The sequence below is a fragment of the Oncorhynchus keta genome, unplaced genomic scaffold (assembly GCF_023373465.1).
Source record: "Oncorhynchus keta strain PuntledgeMale-10-30-2019 unplaced genomic scaffold, Oket_V2 Un_contig_244_pilon_pilon, whole genome shotgun sequence".
Lineage (NCBI taxonomy): Eukaryota > Metazoa > Chordata > Actinopteri > Salmoniformes > Salmonidae > Oncorhynchus > Oncorhynchus keta.
Window position 1 is genome coordinate 131,140 of NW_026283942.1, and position 19,801 is coordinate 150,940.

General features: G+C 40.6%; 1 protein-coding gene across 1 annotated transcript in view; it reads right to left on the reverse strand.

The window, feature by feature from the left end:
* The window catches only part of LOC118373220 (membrane-associated guanylate kinase, WW and PDZ domain-containing protein 2-like), a 132,105-nt gene extending 112,567 nt beyond the window's left edge, over positions 1–19,538 (reverse strand). Inside the window, exons 1-3 of the mRNA XM_052505639.1 lie at positions 19,255–19,538; positions 17,789–17,910; positions 16,206–16,388 (exon numbers count right to left, since the gene is read on the reverse strand). Of these exons, the coding sequence (XP_052361599.1) occupies positions 16,206–16,388; positions 17,789–17,837 (232 nt within the window). The 5' untranslated portion in view covers positions 17,838–17,910; positions 19,255–19,538. The remainder of the gene's footprint in view (positions 1–16,205; positions 16,389–17,788; positions 17,911–19,254) is intronic.
* Between the last annotated feature and the right edge of the window lie 263 nt (positions 19,539–19,801).

Below are 19,801 nucleotides of genomic sequence, written 5' to 3' on the forward strand. Positions count from 1 at the left end.
TGGTGATGGTACCTCACTGTTTAAACATATTGCAAATGGACAAGAGTCACCAGCAAGTCACCGTCCATCAGTCAATTAGATATCATTCTGACACCAAACTGATACAAACTGACACCAAACCCACTTTTTCCAACTCGTTTAGTAGCCAACTATCACATACTTCAGAGCTGGCCCAAAATTCACAACGCCTTTGGTTCAAACCATAAAAAAAACATAAAACACATAGTTTCGTTCTAGCTGTGGGTCCATTTCTTATGTTTTGTATAGGCCTAGCTGAGGCGACCCCGAATCCCAAGTTTCGGCTTGATCGGTCATTTGGTGTCCGAGCAAAACCCTAATTGGTGCTGAAAATCCACTTTTTTTCCAAGACTTGCTACGGGGTCCTTGAATGAGCTATCGGACAGAAACGTTGGGGTCTGTCTATATGGGCCGAGACGGTCGCAATGCACCTAGTCTTGCGACCCTGGGACATTTCTAAATGTCGTCATTTTCGTGATGCAAAAATGAATTGAAGTCATTGCAAATGTACGAGGCTGTTTCTCGGTCCGAGAACCTTATAGTGCCACGTAACTCACCATGCACTATCAACCTGAGGTCTAGAACAGGATTCTAAAGTTTCGGAACTCTAGGTCTGGCGGTTCTTTAAAAGTTCCAACAAGGTTAACTAATGCAGGCAGTGTATGTCTCTACGCACCCCAATGGGTCCCTACTTCCAAGCTGTGTGTGTGTGTGGTTTAGTTTTCCTTTTAAATTTTATGGGAAAAATGACCAATTTACAGTTCATGAGGGTTGCCTAACCACATATATGAAGTTTTGGAAAGATCTGACTTTTTTAACCCCTCGAAACAGCCCCTGAGACACCAATTATGGCACTTCCGGTTGGCACAGGAAGCTATAAGTCAACACATATCCTCATTGGGGTATTCTTTTACTGAATCCTGAGTTAAGTCTTTACGTGAAGAACTGAGTTATTTACGGAGGGTTTAGTGAGTGTGTGTTATTTCAGAAAATCATAGAAAATCACAGAAATCTCGCAGAGCTCCACAGCACACTTTAAAAAGATTCGTATGAACACCCTGCAACTGGATCTGTAACCGTTGAAAAAAAAACACCTATCTTTGAACATCACCAATCTGTCATTGTACGATTTCTCTTAAATGACGATAGATAAATGGCTGGTTCTTTTTTTATTGACACTGGAGGCTCCTTGACTTTGACGTGAAGTGGAAAAATAATTTCTCTATTTTCATTTTGGACCTTTAATACCAGAAAAATGGCCATAACTCAAAAACCGTTGAGGCCTGGATGCCATCTTGTTCGGGGCCAACTGCCCATTATGCCAAACCTATGCTCACCAAGTTTCGGCTTTGAAATATTTTCCGTTCTCGAGATAAGGCCCCGTCGTGATTCGTGATGTTTTGTCCAATCCCAATATGATTGCTTATGCTCTCTTGTGGGATTTTCCGGGACAGTGGAAAAATGACCAAAATTTTATTATTTTATAAAACGGAAACCGAATGTCCGACAAAGTTCATTTGATGACTTCCCGGTAGGTCTAGCCCTGCCGCTCGGCCCGACGCAGTAGTGTGCGTGGCCTCCACGTGCCTGTATGGCCTCCCTACAAGGCCTGGGCATGCTCCTGATGAGGTGGCGGATGGTCTCCTGAGGGATCTCCTCCCAGACCTGGACTAAAGCATCCGCCAACTCCTGGACAGTCTGTGGTGCAATGTGGCATTGGTGGATGGAGCGAGACATGATGTCCCTGATGTGCTCAATTGGATTCAGGTCTGGGGAACGGGCGGGCCAGTCCATAGCATCAATGCCTTCCTCTTGCAGGAACTGCTGACACACTCCAGCCACATGAGGCCCAGCATCGTCTTGCATTAGGAGGAACCCAAGGCCAACCGCACCAGCATATGGTCTCACAAGGGGTCTGAGGATCTCATCTCGGTACCTAATGGTAGTCAGGCTACCTCTGGCGAGCACATGGAGGGCTGTGCGGCTCCCCAAAGAAATGCCACCCCACACCACGATTGACCCACCGCCAAACCAGTCATGCTGGAGGATGTTGCAGGCCTCAGAACGTACTCCACGGCGTCTCCAGACTCTGTCACGTCTGTCACGTGCTCAGTGTGAACCTGCTTTCATCCGTGAAGAGCACAGGGCGCCAGTGGCGAATTTGCCAATCTTGGTGTTCTCTGGCAAATGCCAAACGGCTGGAAGCACAACCCCCACCCTGTAGACGTCGGGCCCTCATACCACCCTCATGGAGTCTGTTTCTGACCGTTTGAGCAGACACATGCACATTTGTGGCCTGCTGTAGGTCATTTTGCAGGGCTCTGGCAGTGCTCCTCCTTGCACAAAGGCGGAGGTAGCGGTCCTGCTGCTGGGTTGTTGCCCTCCTACGGCCTCCTCCACATCTCCTGATGTACTGGCCTGTCTCCTGGTAGCGCCTCCATGCCCTGGACACTACGCTGACAGACACAGAAAACCTTCTTGCCACAGCTCGCACTGATATGCCATCCTGGATGAGCTCCACTACCTGAGCCACTTGTGTGGGTTGTAGACTCCGTCTCATGCTACCACTAGAGTGAAAGAACCGCCAGCATTGGGGGTGTCTTGCTAATTGCCTATAATTTCCACCTGTTGTCTATTCCATTTGCACAACAGCATGTGACATTTATTGTCAATCAGTGCTGCTTCCTAAGTGGACAGTTTGATTTCACAGAAGTGTGAAGAAGAAGTTACATTGTGTTGTTTAAGTGTTCCCTTTATTTTTTTGAGCAGTGTATATATATTTTAGCCAGTAAAGGTGGCTTTACTATTCTTAGGTAGCGGAATGACTTTTGCTTCACACCAAGCCTGGGGGCACACACTTTATAGTAGGCTTAAATTGAATATATGGCAAATAGGAGTGGCAATATCGTCCGCTATTATCCTCAGTAATTTTCCATCCAAGTTGTCAGACCTCGGTGGTTTGTCATTGTTGATAGACAAGTATTTCACCTCCACCACACTCACTTTACGGAATAAAAATTACAATGCTCGTCTTTCATAATTTGGTCAGATATAATTTGATGTATAGTGTCAGCCTTTGTTGCTGGCATGTCAGGTTTTCTAATCTTGCCAATGAAAAAAATCATGAAAGTAGTGGGTTTTGTGATGAATGAGCTATCTGATGCAATGAATGTTGGAGGTGAGTTTGCCTTTTTAATTTTTTTAATTTTATATTTTTTTACACATTTTGATTTAAGGTGCTCCAAAGCGTTTTACTATCATTCTTCGTCATTTATATTTGGTTCATACTATAGTTTCTTAATCTTTTTATTAAGATTAGTCACATGATTTCTCAATTTTCAATATGTTTGCCAATCGATTGTGCAACCAGACTTATTTGCCATTCCTTCTGTTTCATCCCTCTCCACCATACAATTTTTAAATTCCTCATCAATCCAGTAATTTTCTTAATGGGTGCATGCTTATTAGTAACTGGAATAAGCAATTTCATAAATGTGTCAAGTGCAGCATATGTTTGCTCCTTATTATACACTACGGACCAACATATATTCTTTCCATCAACAACATAGGAATCACTACAAAACGTATTGTATGACCTCTTATACACTATATTAGGCCCAGCCTTTGGAACATTGGTTTACCTAGATATGGCTACTATATTGTGATCACTACATCTGATGGATCTGGGTACTGATTTCATGTACATTTCTGCAGCATTAGTAAAGTTGTGATCAATACATGTTGATGAATTCATTCCTGTGCTGTTTGTAACTATCCTGGTTGGTTGACTGATAACCTGAACCAGGTTGCAGGCACTGGTTACAGTTCAAAGCTTTTCTTGAGTGGTCAGCTTGTTAAAGCCAGTCAATATTTAAATCACCCAGAAGATATATCTCTCTGTTGATATCTGTTACAGATACAGGTATCCTGTGTGTGGCTCCTGTGTGTGTATTTTCTTTCCTTCTGCCCTATTCACAGGTGCCGCCAATCAGTCACCAATCACTCGCTAATCTGTAGACACACCTGCTCCTTTTCCCTTACCCAATCACATCCCCTTTCCCTTGTTTTAAAAGCATCCCAATTAGTTCTCTCTGGAGAGCTCTCTTTTGTTTTTGCAACTACATGTCACTTTGTATGTTAATAATTAACCTGTGAGTATTGCTTTGTTTGATGATGGGAAAAGGGGGTACCAAGAAAAGTCGCCCATGAGCATTACACTACCCATAGGTAAATATTGTCTAAAGGACATTAGTCAGAACTGGGTGGACCATCCACTGAGTTGTCCATTCCTGTGTGTTTAAAAAATAAACCCTGAGTGTTTGGTGGTAAATAAGTTGCACGTTTTCACTGTTATAATTTGCATGAGTTATGTTACGGGTCTTGTTTCCATACCCCCTAGACTGCAGGGCCAAAGAGATTCGTAACTATCACATACATTATCAAGCATTCACACATGTTATCCAGATACTGACTGTTAGCACTTGGTGGTTTATAGCAGCTTCCCACCAGAATGGGCTTTAGGTGAGGCAGATGAACCTGTAACCAAATTACTTCAATATTACTGAACATGAGATCCTCTAATCTTTACAGGAATGTTTTTCTGAAAATAAACAGCAACAGCTCCACCATTGGCATTACTACGTTTTCTGAAAATGTTATAACCTTGTATTGCTACCACTTTATCAACAGTTATCTCAGTGAGTTTGAGAGTCAGAATATGAATGTCATCTGTTACATCTGTTTATGTGTCGAATTGCTTTGCTTTATCTTGGCCAGGTCGCAATTGTAAATGAGAACTTGTTCTCAACTTGCCTACCTGGTTAAATAAAGGTTAAATAAATAAAACAAGCAAATTATTTTATCAAACCTTTTTGTCTTAAGCTGCATATGTTAACGTGGGCTATTTTAAGCACTTCTTCTGGGATGCTTGCATAGTTTTCATTGCATTACTGGGACGTTTAGCAGAAGTAGATATGCTCATGTTATTTATGTTAGTGCAGGGTGAGCTGCACACAGTGGACTTCCTCCTAGGGTATACCGCCTCAGTGCTAACAGTATACATCTGGTTCATAGGCACATAAAATAGCTGTAGGATCAGCAGAGGCATTCAGGGCAGCTAGAGGGACAAATTAGGTTACTTTGTGTCTACCAACGCCCCCGGTGTGCATTTGCTGAAGAATTATGACAACTCTGCATCACAATGGTAGGGATTAGCTGGGCTTGGGTCAATGATAAGTCATTGTCTCAATGCAGCCTTATGCTGTGAAAGGATCCAGGAAACCCAAATGATTTGGGTGGATCCCATCCTCATAAAACATGTTTTGTTTCCAAAAGGTATTGAAATTGTCAACAAAAGTTACACCCATTGAGCTTGCATTAATCACGTAGCCAGTTGTAAAGAAAACCCTGCTAGTGTTCAATGCCACGACTAAGAGAGGGCACTTGGCCAGATACGATGGTTATTTTCTTGGTGTCTAGCAATCAGCTCTTAAATCCAGTTTCAACTGTTTAGAGCTGCCCTTAAATGTCGTTAAAACCCATATGGACTACGTTATAATCGATTTCCATGTCTTGACATAGAACATTTGGGTGCAGCTTAGTAATGTAATTTATTCAAGCTCCGGGATAGGACATTGTTTTTGCACCAGGAACAGTAATATTTCTTACCATGGAGCTGCCCAGAATCGGAGAACTCTTTATGGATGGGCGAGAGGCAGGATAACTTGAGCCCATTGCTCCTGGCACCTGGTGCAGGCCTCTGACAGATGGAGATGCCCCGCTCGATCGAGAGCAGGGACAGATTTCCAGATGTCAACTTCAAAATTGTAGAAGTAGGCACTGTAGCTCCAGTGACCAAAGGTGCATCAGGCTCCAGGACTGTGAAACTATTCGTTTGTATCCTCTCTGGGTTTCTCGTTAGGAGTGTAGACTGCTTTGCGGAAGGCGACCAACGTGGATTGCCTTGCTCCTCTTGCTGTGCTCCTTTGACTCCGCTATCAGATGGGGGAGCTCTGTGCAAAATGGGCCAGTGAGATAACTACAGACGACAAGGCAGAGATGCGTCCAACGAGCGTGAACACCGTCCAGCCACAGGCGTAGAAAATGTAAACATTCTACTCTGCGTTTTCCCCAGTTTCTTACGTAGGCTGGCGAGCAAGGAAGCCACCTCAAGCTTATAACCCTAGCATTGGAACTCTGAGTGATCTGGTTTGTGCTGAAACAAAGCTTAGTAGATACAGCTCCTGCAGCGTTGGAACCGTTCATTTATTACAACTTCGTCAACTTGATGGCTAGCAGCTTAGGGTCTCTGTCAAGCAGGCTTCAACCTGAGAATGAACCACGGGAAAAGCTTCCCCGATGACGTATTTTTTCCCATACCCCTTTTTCGAGACAGGTGCATGATAATCGGTTAATTCTAAATCAAAATAAATGTCACACACATACTATTTAGTCTTTGTAAAGACAAGATTAAATCAAGAATATTCTGATGGGTGACAATATTAGCCTGCCACTGAAAAATATAGTATCACTTGTGAATGATGCCCAGCATAAGGCAAGAAACAATTCTTTTTTGGGCAACTTTTTCGAATCATACTCTCACCTCGTGTAGCCAAGCCTATAGGCCTATACAATGTATTCGTAAAGTATTCAGATCCCTTAACTTTTTCCACATTTTGTTACATTAGCCTTATTCAAAAATGTATTAAATTAAACATGTTTCTCATCAATCTACACACAATACCTCAATGACAAAGCAAAAACAGTTATTTTAGCAAATCTGTAAAAACAGATAACTTATTTATATAAATATTCAGACCCTTTGCTATGAGACTCGAAATTGAGCTCAGCTGCATCCTGTTTCCATTGGTCATCCTTGAGATGTTTCTACAGCTTGATTAGAGTCCATCTGTTGTAAATTCAATTGATTGGACATGGCTTGGAAAGGCACAAACCTGTCTATATAAGGTCCCACAGTTCACAGTGCATGTCAGAGCAAAAACTAAGCCATTAGGTCGATGGAATTGTCCGTAGAGAGACAGGTTTGTGTCGAGGCACAGATAATTTATTTAGCATTGAAGGTCCACAGTGGCCCCATCATTCTTTAAATGGAATAAGTTTGGAACCACCAAGATTCTTCCTAGAGCTGGCCGCCCGGTTAAACTGAGCAATCGGGGGAGAATGGCCTTGGTCTCACTAAAGTCTGAGATTTCCGAGTTTCCAGTCCACAATCAAAAGCTACGGTAGATATAGCGTGATTTGATGTCATTTTATCGGTGGCCAATGACCTTGAGCCTTCTTGGATGGGCACTTCTAATGTAACTCTATGGCAGCACCCAAGGGGCTTGAATTTTCGAGCTCTCCCTGTAGATTTTGCGGTGAGGTAGTGTCCTCATGAGTAACAGAACGCTGAGCCAATCACAGCGCAACTAGAGAACATTACCAACCCCTACGCTCCGTATTTTCTGCTGGCTACCCCAACACCATAGAAAGCACTGAGCGAGGCTGAAACGGGAGTATTTTGGAGCTGCTTTACTCAAGAAAGCAAAAAAGAGACAGTGTGTATGCTTCTTTATTAACTCAATGATTTTAATTTATTTGTTACATTGTTTGCAAACTTGTGACATATTATTAATATTATTATTAATATTAGTATTAATGCCAAAATAACATGCAAAACATGCAAAATATGTAAATAATTTAATAGTAATAACCTAATAATAGCCTGATGGGTCACCTCAACACAGAATAACCTCATGTGCGCACACTCTCATTGTTTGGGGAAAGTATCCTTTCAATTTTTACTTAGTTTTGTTCAATTGTATTCTGTATACAATAATGCCACGGAATTCTAACAATCTTGTCTGCTAAATTAATTAGCGTAGCCCACAGCCATATGGCATAGGCAGATCAATACCATACCTTAAGGGAACATTTTGACATTTGCCATATGGTTAGTGAGAAAGTCCACATTGCAAATGTACGGTCCCTTACTAGACGTCCGACAACGTTTCTAAAATTTGTGGACGGCGGCAGGCCGTGCAGCAGGGCCAGATCTTCCAGGAAGTCATGAAACTAAGCCTCTCGGACATTCGGTTTCCGTTTTATATCAAATTCAAATTTTGGTCATTTTTCCGCTGTCCCGGTAAATCCCACAAGAGGGCGAATGGAATCATATTGCAAATGTACAAAACATCACCAATCACGACATGACCTTATCTCGTAAACGGAAAAGACTTCAAAGACAACTTGGTGAGCATAGATTTGGCATAATGGGCAGTTTGCCCCGAACAAGATGGCGTCCAGGCCTCAACGGTTTTTGAGTTATGGCCATTTTTCTGGGATTAAAGGTCAAAAATGAAAATAGAGCAATTTTTCCGCTTCACGTCAAAGTTAATGAACCTACGGTGTCAATAAAAAAAAGAACCAGCCATTTATCTATCGTAATTTAACGTATAGACTTAACTCAGGATTCTGTAAAAGCATAATGCAATGAGGATATGTTTACTTTTAGCTTCTTGTGCACCTGGAAGTGCCATAATTGGTGTCACAGGGGCTGTTTCGAAAGGTTAAAAAAGTCAGATCATTCCAAAACTTCATATGTGTGATTAGGCAACCCTCATGAACTGTAAATCAGTCATGTCTCCCATAAAAATTCCAAGAAAAACTCACACACAGCTTGGACAGAGGGACACAGTGTGGTGCGTAGAGACATACAGAGCCTGCAATAGTTAACTTTGTTCGAACTATTAAAGAACCGTCAGATTTAGAGTTCTGAAACTTTAGAAACCTGTTCAAGAGCTCAGGTCGATAGTGCGTGGTGAGTTATGTGGCTCTAGAAGGTTCTCGGACCGAGAAACAGCCTCGTACATTTGCAATGACTTCAATTCATTTTGACCATTACAAAAATGACGACATTTAGAAAAGTCCCAGAGTCGCAAGACTAGGTCCATTGAAACCGGCTCGGCCCATAGACGGACCCCAACATTTCTGTCCGATAGCTCATTCAAGGACCCCGTAGCAAGGCATGGAAAAAGGTGGATTTTCAGCACCAATTAAGGTCTTGCTCGGGCACCGAATTACCTATCGAGCCGAAACTTGGGATTCAGGGTCACCTCAGCTTGGCCTACATATAATGTCAGAACTGGACCCGCAGCTAGAACGTAACTTAGTGTTTTATGTTTCCATTATGGTTTGAACAGAAGGCGCTGTGAATTTTGAGCCAGCTCCGAAATATGTGATAGTTGGCATCTAAACGAGTTGGAAAAAGCGGGTGTGATGTCAGTTTGTGTCAGTTTGGTTTCAAAATTATATCTAATTGACTGATGAATGGTGACTTGCTGGCTGACATTTCTCCATTTGCAATATGTTTAAACAGTGAGGTACCATCACCAAAATGACATTCTGAAATCAACACCAACGAGAGATGGAGAGGAACCACTATCACTGCCCGGCCATCCCGAGTTCACCAGGCCAGTCAATTTTGCATTTCTGCAGGATTTTTGAGCATGACATTCATGATGGTAAATGCCCATTGAAACATATTGCAAATGCACAGTTTATCAGACCAGTCAATTTTCCATTTGTGCAGTATTTTTGAGCATGACAAATTCATGATGGTAAATGCACATTGAAACATACTGCAAATGCACAGCAGTACACCTGGTGATTTGAACGGGTTACCAGGAGCACACTTTTAAAATGTTTTTTAATGCCATTATGGGGTAGCAAGTGGTCCACGGTTGGGTAGGGAGCACCCGTGCCTATCCCAAAGGCAGTATAAATGCCTTTTGGACATGGTTCACTGACTTTTGGGTTTGTAAACCGACTTCCATTGATCGTACATGGCAAATGGACATAACATCCTGATTTGGCACTTTCAAATCTTTCATATTGCATTTGGACATGATAGGTTTTTGAAAAAATGTTCACATTTTCGACTTGACTTCCTATGAAATCATATTGCAAATGGACAAAACATATGCCTTATGCACAAGTTTAAAAAAAACAATGTTTCAAATGATTATAAAATGACTAAAGCATGTTGATACACTTCTTATACATGTGTAATTGACACAAATTGAAAGAATTTCGAAAAACGGTCCAGAAAGCACTTTTTTAACTTAGTGTATAGGGGACGGTTGCGGTCCCACTTGGGCAAAAAACAGGGAAAATGCAATGCCGCAAATTTAAAAAAATTATTTAAAAATCAAACGTTCATTAAATCACACATGTAACACTCGTTGTGAATCCAGCCTACATGTCAGATTTTTAAAAGGCTTTTCGGTGAAAGCATAAGAAGCTATTATGTGATAAGCCAACAGTAAAACAAAGAGGGTAGCATATTTCAACCCTGCAGGCACTACACAAAACGCAGAAATAAAATATTAAATATGCATTACCTTTGACGAGCTTCTTTTGTTGGCACTCCAATGTGTCCCATAAACATCACAATTGGTCATTTTGTTTGATTAATTCCGTCCATATGTCCATTTATTTGACTCGTTTGATCCAGAAAAAACAGCTTCCAAGAAACAAAACGTCACTACAAATTATTTCAAAAGTTGCCAATATATTTCAAACTACTTTTGTAATACAACTTTACGTATTTTTTAAACGTTAATAATCGATCAAATTGTAGACGGGTCTGTGTTCAATACAGGAAGACAACAAACCATGCTACTTTTCACGTCTTGCGCACTCTCAACAGTGTTACCCAGTTCCTAGATGGCCTATTTCTTCATTGCACAAATGAATAACCTCAACCAAATTCCAAAGACTGGTGACATCCAATGGAAGCGGTAGGAACTGAAAACGGCTTCCTAAGAAATATTGTTTGCCAATCAGTGAACAGATAGAGACCAAAAAAATAAAAAATCTGAACGATTAGTCCTCGGGGTTTTGCCTGCTTCATAAGTTCTGTTATGCTCATAGACATGATTCAAACAGTTTTAGAAACTTCAGTGTTTTCTATCCAAATCTACTAATAATATGCATATCTTATATTCCTGGCATGAGCAGCAGGAAGTTGAAATTGGGCACGCTATTTATCCAAAAGTGAAAATGATGCCCCCTATACCGTAAGAAGTTAATTAAGGGGGTGATACGTTTTTTCAAATGTTTTGCTATTTTTGACTTCCCCATGAAGTCATATTGCAAATGGACAAAACATATGCCTTAAATACAAGTAATAAATAAATAATAATAATGATAATAAAATTTGACAAAAGTATATTCATAGTTCTTACATGTGTAATTGACAAAAAAAATTGTAAAAAATTTGAAAAACGGTCCAGAAAGCACTTTTTTAAGGGGGTGATACGTAAAAAAAAAAAAAAAATCCAAATTGTACTCTTGGGGCTTGACTTGTCTTACATTTGCAATATGAAAAATCACGGTGGAGCGCACTCGCCATCTGTTGGATTTTTGGAGTGTTACACTTGGCATTTGCAATCAACTTTGAATGAAACAACGCCGAATTGAGTGGTATTGGACACCGTGTATATGATTTGTCTTGTGCCAATGACTTCCCATTCAGTTTTTGTCCATTTCAGGGGGGTCTTCCCTTACATACCTAAGGACAACTGAGTATTCTTCATATGTTTCTTAGACCTGTCTAAAATAAACAATGGATTTATTTTGAAGGTGTAGGTTATATGACATGGATATATTATACTTTTAACCTTTCTGGGACCGGGGGCAGTATTGAGTAGTTTTGATGAATAAGGTGCCCTATGTAAACTGCCTGTTACTCAGGCCCAGAAGCTAGGATATGCATGGTAGTATTGGATAGAAAACACTATCCAATACTACCATGTTTCCAAAACTGTTAAAATAATGTCTGTGTATAACAGAACTGATATGGCAGGTGGAAACCTGAGGAAAATCCACCCAGGAAATGCTATTATTTTGAAATGGCTGTTTTTCCATTGAAAGCCTGTCCATCATACAAATACTTATGACCCAATTCACGATCCCTATGGCTTCCACTACATATGGCCAGTCTTTAGGCATTGTTTCAGGCTATTACTCTGGAAAAGGAGGGAGAAACAACATTTTCAATGAGAGGACAGTGGACATTTCCAGAGATGTTTCCTGCACATGACCGGGAGTGCGCCTCTCTTGTTTTTACTTTTCTATTGACGGAGATATTGTCCGGTTGAAATATGATTGATTATTTATGACAGAAACAACCGGAGGATTGATTATAAACATCGTTTGACATGTTTCTACTAACTTACGGTACTTTTTTGATTTTTCGTTTGCCTGTGATCGCGCTTTGTGCCAATGGATTACTGAACAAAACGCACCAACAAAACCAAGGTTTTTGGACATAAAGAGGGACTTTATCGAACAAAACAAAACATTTCTTGTGTAACATGGAGTCGTGTGAGTGCAACCATGTAAAGATCAAAGGTACGTGATCAATTTTATTGCCATTTCTGACTTTTGTTACTCCTCTACTTGGCTGGTTACTGTTTAATGTTTTGTGTGCTGGGTGCTGTCCTCAGATAATCGCATAGTATGCTTTCACCGTAAAGTATTTTTGAAATCTGACACTGTGTTTGGATTAACAAGAAGCGGAACACCTATCCCTAATAGGTTTTAACAACAGGATGTTCCAATGGTCTGCATCAGTGGCTTGTATCCTATGTTTGGAAGCCAAGAGATGCTAAAGGTGTTTATGTTAATTAATGGTAAATTACTGTGAGACAGTTATGTGCTTGACAATCACGGCTGACAACATTTTGTGACCGCCACAGCCCTAGTCTTGGTTGGATAAATCTTTGAAGATATTCCAATCAGTATTCTCGAAACAATCCTTCAGCACTAATCGCAGCCAGAGATGGTGTGTGTGTCTGTTTGTGCATGTTGGTGTGTTGTATTTTAGCAATGTCAAAGAGAGGAGACAGCAATCACAAGACAGTGAAATTAGTTCAGAACACTTAAACACAGCACACACACACACACACACACACACACACACACACACACACACACACACACACACACACACACACACACACACACACACACACACACACACACACACACACACACACACACACACACACACACACACACACACACACACACACACACACACACACACACACAAGGTGGCCTCAGATTACATGGTTTGCTAATTTGATCTATTTTACAAAGTTGATTAGGAACACATTGTTTAAAAAAAATCTACTTATAAAAAGTCCATGTAGCTTAAATATTCAAGTTAGCTGGACTTCAAATTGGGAAATTGTTGACCTAACATGGAATACTCCACTAACGCAATGATTTTTTGCTCAATGCGAGTTTATTTTGAAAAACAATGGAGTGAACGGGGAAATATTTAAATCAGCCTTTGCAACACAAATAGCTGAGTTGATCACATGAGTGTTTAGTTTGCTGAGCTCTGCAACTTAAAATACTGTGTTGGCTTAAATACATGAATATTTTACCCAGTGTGCCTTTCAGCAAGTTGTATTTTACTTTAATTTATAGCCATTTTACTTGACAGGGACCAGTTTAGAACCAAGACATTTATTTGATGAAGGAAATATGATGCATCAGATATATAAAAAATGTGGGTGGATTTGTTCTAAGATTATTTTACCTGTTTATCGGGTCTGGTTAGTCTGAACAGATTTGAAAGAACAATGTCTGGTCCATTAATTGGATCAGGACTCAAACTGGAAAGGAGCCACATTGGACTAGGGCTTTGGCGGTCATGATATTTTGTCAGTCAGTGGTTGTCATTCAAATAGCTGCCGTTCTCACGATAATTGACCGTTAATTAACAAACACGTTTAGTATCTCGAGCTTCCATGCATAGTCTACAAGCCACTGATGCGGATCTTTGGAACATCTACATTTTAAAAAGTCTTAATCTATTTAATATAGCCTATGCCATCACAATAAATACATTTAAATTAATTTTAGGTAGGTCTAAAGAAACATTATGATTTAAAAAAATAAAAAATGTATATCCTATTTCAGAAGAACAGAATAGCATATTCTGAGTCGTCCTTATGTTAGGCCCTGATCTGTCTATGCCAAATGGCTGTGAGTCACACTAGTTAATTTAGAGGGCAAGATTTGCTTCTAATTTCTGTGGCATTATTTTATAGTAGGAACAATACAATACAAGCGAGTGCGAACATACGGCTATTCTGTGTTGAGCGGTTAACAAAGAAACGGGTACTCCTATATTCTTAATTCAGAGTTATTTATGCAACTTTAGCTGTGATACAAGTGTAAGGCAAAATGTTCTGATTTCTAATACACTCTAAGGCTGAATGATGCAAAAACTCAAAAGGAATGATGCAAAAAGTTGTATGAAAGAAGCGCTCTGCTCTGTTTCTTGAGCAAGCTGCCCACACCATCTAGCTCTCGTTCACAATTTGACAAGAACTTAATATGCTTACACACTATTCTCAGTTTAATCTGGTCTGCACATACTTATATATAAATAAAATGTGTGGACATTTTTTACTTAGAATGGCATACACAAATTAAGAAATCCATAACCTGCACTCGAATAGATTGGATGGAGGTTATGTGCAGTTACTTTTTTAATATGCCTTTTCAAATAATTGAGCAATAAATATAGCAGCATGAGAATGCTGGGAACCTGCTTTTATTATGTAGTGGCCAGTCAGACGAAAAAAAATAACCTGCTTGTGGATTGTGTGTAGCCCAATAACAAGAGCCTACAGACAGGAACACACAGCAAATCTGTCAGTGAATAGCATGCCTAGTGGTTAGAGCGTTGGACTAGTAACCAAAAGGTTGCAAGTTCAAATCCCCTGACAAGGTACAAATCTGTCATTCTGCCCCTGAACAGGCAGTTAACCCACTGTTCCTAGGCCGTCATTGAAAATAAGAATTTGTTCTTAACTTGCCTAGTTAAATAAAGGTTAAAAAAGGTGTTCAATAGTTAAGGTGATGATATCCTCACATTGTTAAAACTTCTTAAGGCTAGTTGTCACTATTGTCACTTCCGGATGAAAAGTGTGCCCAAAGTAAACTGCCTGCTACTGAGGCCCAGAAGCTAGGATATGCATATATTTGGTAGATTTGGATAGAAAACATTCTAAAATGGTCTGAGTATGAAATAACTTATTTGGCAGGCGAAACCCCGAGGACAAACCTCCATTTTCAATGGGTTTTCAATGTGGATCATATCGCTTCCACTAGATGTCAAGTCTTTGGAAATTGGTTGATGTTTTTCCTTTGAGAAATGAAGAAGTAGGGCTGTTCAGAACGAGGGTCGAGTCTAGTGTACTGTTGTGGTTGGGGCGCGCGACTTCAAAGCTCGCTCCACCTTGTTTAAATCCGGTATTGAACACAGTTTATCACGTCTTAAATTTGATTTAATTTATTTACGTTTAAAAATACCTAAAGTTGGATTAGGAAAGTTGTTCGAAATGTTTGGATCAAGTTTACAGGTAACTATATAGATACTTTGTAGTCATGTTGAGCGATTTGGAACCGGTGTTTTTCTGGATCAAACGCGCCAAATAAATGGAGATATAACGACAGAATTTATCGAACAAAAGGACCATTTGTGATGTTTAATGGACATATTGGAGTGCCAACAGAAGATCTTCAAAGGTAAGGCATGAATTATATCGTTATTTCTGATTTTTAAGTTGCGCCTGGCGGGTTGAAATGTGATTTTCATGGGTTTGTTTAATGGGTGCTGTCCTCAAATAATCGCATGGTTTGTTTTCGCCGTAAATCATTTTTGAAACCTGACACTGTGGCTGGATTAACAAGAAGTTAATCTTTAAACCGGTGTATGATTCATGAATTTGGCGCGCTTCTATTTCACTGGGTGTTGTCAAATCAATCCAGTTAACGGGATTGGCGCACGAAGAGATCACTAAGAAGTTCATTTGAAAGGACTTCAATACAAAAGTTAAGTCAACTTTAAAAAATCAAGGCAACGACATGCAATATAATGTTTTTGTTTACTCAACTTTGACAAATGTTGACTCAGTTGAGTCAACTCAGTGTACACATTTTTGACTCAGTTGAGTCAACTCAGAACTTTTCTGCCCCAAAGTTGAGGGATCTAGAAATTGTATTGCAGCTGGATGCCTTGATTTTTTTTTTAAAGTTCAAATATATATTTTTATACTGCATCTTGGGGACGTGTGTGTGTGTGGTTAGTTCCTGTACAGTACCTGTGTCCATCTTCCCATCCTGTGCGGCTGGGCCCTCAGGTATGACACTCTTGACCTGCAGGAACTCATCCGGCTCGTCCCCTCCAATGATGGTGAAGCCAAATCCCATGTTGCTCTTCTGGAGAGCCGTTGACAAGAAGGAGCCCTTCAGCTGTGTGGGGTCCCGTGTGAACGGGGGCTTCTCTGGAGAATGGGAGGGTGAGATTAGAGTAGGCCAGTTAAATACACCAGAATATTCACACTTCTTAAAAATATATTTTTTGTTAAGACAGTAGGATATATAGGGATAAAAAATGGAGGAGACAAATCAGAAATGGTCAGCCTGGACTGGAGTGGGGATTACATGTGGACTAGAGTTGGCAGTGTTACATCCATGCAGGACAACTTTATCACTAAGCATTTAATCACTACAACAGCGTTCACTATAAGTGGAGTGTCTGTACGTAATATGATATGCCATTTAGCAGACGATTTTATCCAAAGAGTGTACACATTTTAAGATATGTTTGTTTGATCTCTGTGGGAATTGAACCCACATCCTTAGCATTGCTAGCGTGACGCTCTTACCAACAGAGAACCATGTTATGCCTGTGTCGTTTATACACAGTGTAGTAAAAATACCTTCCTAATATTGAGTTTCACCCGCCACTTTTTGGCATCAGAACATCCTCAATTCATCAGGGCATGGACTCAACAAGGTGTCGATAGCGTTCCACAGGGATGCTGGTCCATGTGGATTCCAATGCTTCCCACAGTTCTGACAACTTGGCTGGATGTCCTTTGGGCGGTGGACATTTCTTGGGACATTTCTTGATACATACGGGAAACTGTTGTGCGTGAAAAACCCAGCAGCATTGCTGTTCTAGACACAATTCAGTGTGTCTGGAACCTACTACCATACCCCGTTCAAAGGCACTTAAATATTTTGTCTTGCCCATACACAAGCCATATCTCAATTGTCTCAAGGCTTAAAAATCATTATTTAACCTCTCTCCTCCCCTCTATCTATACCGATTGAAGTGGATTCAACGACTAACATCAGTAAGGGATCATAGCTTTCACCTGGATTCACCTGGTCAGTCTGTCATGGAAAGAGCAAGTGTTCTTATCTCTCCTTACACTTAGTGTAAAAAACATTAAGAAGTAGGGGAAGTAGTTTTTTGTATGCAGTGGTCTGGGCTGACACTGTGTATATATTTTCCTCTGAATACCAGGTAAGGGCAGAGTTGACAGTCCTTGGCTAAATTGGTCAGGTGCCACAAAGAGAGCCTTAGAAACTTTACAATTAGACCGGAACAGGGCAGCACGGCTGGCTCCTTAAGTGTACACGGAGAGCTAACATTAATAAAATACATGTCAATCTCTCCTGGCTCAAAGTAGAGGAGAGATTGACCTTCATCCCTACTAGTTTAAAAGACTAGCACACAGCTCAGACACCCATGCATACCCCACAAGATATTCCACCAGAGGTATCTTCACAGTCCCAAGTCCAGAACAGAGCACAGTACAACATAGAGCCCATGGCTACATGGAACTCTATTCCACATCAAGTAACTCATGCAAGTATAGAGGTGTGGCTGTACCTCTGTAAATAGTCGGTAAGGGCAGAGCTGACAGTCCCTGGCTCTGCATCTGCTGCTGCTGCTCCAGTCGTCTCTTGGCCTCCAGGACGGGGTTCTCAAACTGGGTCCTTCTGTTGATGTGGCTGCAGGGAATAGGACTATGACAGTGAAATCCAGCAGCATCAGTGGGTTTTGGGTTCTCTTCTTCACGGGATACAGATACACATTGACTAATACACATCTAACGTAATATCGGTGAACATAGCTAAAATTGAAACCAATGCATGATTGAGATGAAGGTGTCATGTTAGGATTTTGTACTAAGTCTGTGGATACCCAACAGTAGCTATTGTAGTACACTATATTGGAAAATTGTAATTTCTACAGTAAATGTGTCTATTATAAACAGAAAAATACTGTGAAAGCATTACACTGCAGCATACTGTAAATGAAGCTGTATTGTGGGAAGATGTGAGCGGTGAAAAAAAAGCTGTATTTTGAATGGTACTGTATGTAAACACATTACCTAGCAACCAACCAGCTTGCAACAATCCCATTTAATTACAGTAAAACAAACAGTCTCAATGTATTAATTTAGCATTATAGTAGCATTGTATTTTTTACAGTACAATAGTTCAGTCAGTTGATCTGATATTCTATTAACTTACAAGCAGCTAGTGGTAAATAAGTAACTGTGAATATTACAATAGCTTACTTGCCACTCGTGGCCTCCCGAGTGGCGCAGCGGTCTAAGGCACTGCATCACAGTGCTAGAGGCGTCACTACAGACCAGGGTTAGATCTCAGGCTTTGTCAGGATGTCCTTGTCCTATCGTGCTCTAGCTACTCTATGGCGGGCCGGACGCATGCACGCTGACTTCGGTTGTACAGTATCTCCTCCAACACATTGGTGTGGCTGGCTTCCGGGTTAAGCGAGCAGTGTTAACAGGGCCGTGTTTCGGAGGACGCATGACTCGACCTTCGCCTCTCCCGAGTCCGTACGGGAGTTGCAGCGATGGGACAAGGCTAACTACCACTTGGATATCACGAAATTGGGGATAAAGGAGTAAAAATTCAATAGAAAAAAATACTAAAATAAACTTTCTTGCCACAAGTACCCCCTTTACAGTGTAACTAATTAAGATAGAAATACATTTCCATAGAACAGCATTGTTGAACATTCTTAAAATGTTTGTTGAATATTATAATGCTAATTTAGACCTGAACCGAATGGGAATGTTAGCTAATGTCCTTAGAAACATTTTTTTCTGCTAATTTTACTGTATCATCCTAATGTTAAACCACAACTGAATTTGAACGTAATGGGAATGTTAGCTAACGTCCTGGGAATTCTGCTAACAAAATGCTTTCTAAATGTTGGTGGAATGTTACCTTATCATCCTAATGTTAGATCAAAACCTGATTAGAAGTTAATGAGAATGTTAGCTAATGTCCTGGGAATTTTTTCTGTTTGCGGGGAGGACTTACTCTACGTAGTAACTGCCATAGATAGGGTCATCAATCTTCTCCCAGCCATACGGCAGCTCTGGACAGAGGAAGAAAGAAATAGTGTATTAGGAGAGAGGGGATTTTCTTTTTAAAAGAGCGGTTTGGGAACGATTTGGCAGGGACAAGCCCACATTCAAGAAGGCCCCTTTTCCAGGTACTGGATAGAGCGAATAGTTAAATGAAAACAAAATGGATAGAATGTCCATAAGGGAACAGCAGGGAGGTAAGTGAGAAGTGAATGAAACAAAAATAACACATTAGACACTACTGTTCAAAAGTTTAGGGTCACTTAGAAATGTCCTTGTTTTTGAAAGAAAAGCACATTATTTGTCCATTAAAATGACATCAAATTGATCAGAAATACAGTGTAGACATTGTTAATGTTGTAAATGACTATTGTTGATGGATTAGCTATCACTTCCGGCGCCGACAGAGATGGCCGCCTCGCTCCGCGTTCCGAGGAAACTATGCAGTTTTTTGTTTTTTTACGTGTTATTTCTTACATTGGTACCCCAGGTCATCTTAG